The sequence below is a fragment of the Bidens hawaiensis genome, unplaced genomic scaffold, assembly GCF_021521415.1.
Source record: "Bidens hawaiensis isolate Kalapana, Puna unplaced genomic scaffold, B.hawaiensis_p1.1 tig00042460_1, whole genome shotgun sequence".
Lineage (NCBI taxonomy): Eukaryota > Viridiplantae > Streptophyta > Magnoliopsida > Asterales > Asteraceae > Bidens > Bidens hawaiensis.
The window spans coordinates 14254-17005 of NW_027497529.1; the positions used below are offsets into that span (position 1 = coordinate 14254).

The 2752-nt window shown below is 34.9% G+C and overlaps 1 protein-coding gene across 1 annotated transcript; it reads right to left on the minus strand.

Annotated features, from left to right (window-relative positions):
* LOC143593654 (uncharacterized) lies at nucleotides 1-2197 on the minus strand. The gene is made up of 3 exons (XM_077073219.1): nucleotides 2026-2197; nucleotides 476-803; nucleotides 1-392 (listed from the first exon to the last, which is right to left on the minus strand). Exons 1-3 carry the CDS (start codon nucleotides 2195-2197, stop codon nucleotides 182-184), a joined length of 711 nt encoding a protein of 236 aa, XP_076929334.1. The 3' UTR covers nucleotides 1-181.
* Nucleotides 2198-2752: the final 555 nt, after the last annotated feature.

Below are 2752 nucleotides of genomic sequence, written 5' to 3' on the forward strand. Positions count from 1 at the left end.
ACTAAATCTTCCCAATCAAGAACATTACCATAGAATTAGATTTTGAAAAACTTTACAAGATACATCAGATTTTTCATATAACTAGCAGAGTTCCAATGTAACTAATACAACAACCTGTGTGACAATAAAAGTATTTGAAAATAAAAGCACTTTTTAAAGAGCAAAAGGGTAACAAAGATTCTCATAATAGCCTTAACAGCTTCTGGTGCACATGTTCACTTGAACCAGTATGTGTATGCCCTTCATGATCATGGAAAATAAGTGTTAAAATTCCAACTAAACAGAGCACAGAACCTACTAGAAGCTTGTCGTAACGTTCCATCCAATGAAACTTTAGCTGGCTCGCACCATAGAACGATAGAGCCACCAATGACGTCATCACAGTTATAGTGCTACAAATCCAAATATAAAATTAAAATACATGTTACAAAATGTCGTAAATAACTAGCTAGAGCTAACAGTTAAACTAATTTACCTGAATAACAAGACTATAATAGCAAGTAGCATCATTGATGATGAATTTCCGACTGCAAGAAACACAGGAAGCGTGGTTGCACAAGGAGATAACGCAGGAACAAGAACGAGACCAGCAACCGCCATTTTTTCCATGGGTTGGTTGTGTGTGTGGGTGTGACCGCCTTTTCCACACATGAATAATAATATGTAACTACCGCCAAGTACAACCAGTAACAATGATGCAAGTTTGTGCACGGTTTCTTCACCAGCAATGGTGTTTGATATGGTGATTGCTGTAATTCCTAACAGAGATGTGGATAACACATGCAGAACACCTCCAAATGCAGCTGTAGAATAAGATAGTAAACTTCACGCATTGTAAAAATATGTTTGCATAGTCGTAACGTATACCATCTTTTTGACACAACGACCACCTTAGGGGGGAGACAACGACAACATACCATGAATATATCGTACAAACAATACAAAGTAATGAAAAAAAAAAAGAAGACACAGTGACAACGCTATAACCAAAAAAAAAAACACAGTAGAGCGTTGTAATCAAATTATCAAAAGCAGTTGCTTTTGCTGCCTAGGCGATAATTTCAGGTGAATCAGTGGAACACCGACTTCCAAGATTAAAGGCGCAAGCAATTCCAGGAGGCTGAATCGGTTTTTGATTTTTTTTTTCTTATTTATTTTGATTTATCACTTAACCTATTTAAAAAATTCGCCTAAAAATAATCGAATAGACTTATTTAACTCCAATCCTCTATATATAATGATCGACATTCTGGTTCCGCTTATCATGAAGCAAGAATAACAGAGGTATTGACCAAGATGGTACTTTTGTTACGACAAGTTTGTTACGCATACAATGTTTTTTTGTTGATTTTATTAACAGTTTAAATTTAAATAACTTCAACACGGTATTTGTGTTTTCAATTTCTGAAATCAAGAACACCCTAATGAGCTTTGATAACTATGGTTTTGAATAACTGTTTCTTTAACTGTCAATTCCTTTATGAGCTGTTTGTTTTCAAGCAAGAACATTTTGGTTTTGGAGTATTTTGGTATTTGAAAAAAGTGTTATTTCCCATTACATTACATAATTTGGTTAAAATAAATTATTTAAGTGCGCTTCTGAGGCCCTCGCTTTTTTTCCGCCTTATGCCAAGGCCCCCAGAGAGACATGTGCTCCTAGCTTATTTGATAACTATGAAGTAAAGGGATGATAATTACGCTACACTTGTACTTCATCTTGTAATAGAGTAATTGCTATTACGCTACAACAAAATATAAGTAGAGTGTTTACGAAAATGCCATCGCGTCCAATTTGTTCTTGAGTTCGTTTTCTTCGCACGGAAACTCTCATTTGTATTAGATCCAACTTTACCCTTTTTTAGGCAAAAGGCAGAGGTTTTGGGCAAACAATGGGAATTATTGAGCTAGATGTTGTTATTTCTAACAGCAAGATAAACCCTAGAGTTGATTATTAATTTAGATTACAATTGATATCTCGATGATTATATTATAATAGAACAATTGGTTTGGCAGATCTGAACTTACTGACAAGGAGTGTACGAGAGAGAGTCCATTTCTGAGCACGCCCAACAATGGAGAACGGAAGCCAATGAGTTGGGATGAACGAGTGCAACAACGACACGGTGGCGATGCCTCCGATGGTTGATAGATCTTCAGCACTAAACCCTCCTGTTCCACTCTCCATCTCACTTTTCATGGATCTGTGAATCAATCAATGCCTTCTTATTACTACTAACATTTGCTCAAACTGTTAGTACCTGAAAGCTCAAGGGCTAAATTGCCATTTGCCCAAACTGTAAGGGCTAAAGTGTCATTTACTGAAAGCTCAAGGGCTAAAGTGTCAATATATGAAAGTTTCAAGGCTAATGTGTCATTTGCTGAAACTAAAATTTTAATGGATAAAATATCATATGTATTAATTGCACTTTACTTTATATAAATTAAAATTATTTTATTTGATTTATATTAATTTTTAATCAATTTAATTTAAATCTTGGTTTGTATAATGAAGGAAAAAAAATTCTAAAAATAGGTGCTATGACCCAGGTTCGAACCCGGGTCCTCTCGTTAGTATTAAACTTATGTAACCAGATGAACTGGGCTGCAAGTTACTTTTAAAACAGAAAATAATATATTTATAATACATTTCTTGTTCTTTTTCTTCTTCCTCGAAACCCTAGGTTCCTAATCTTGTTTATCCGTTGTATGTTTGATTAACTTGTGATGGGGTTTTGTTCTACGATGAAAAACG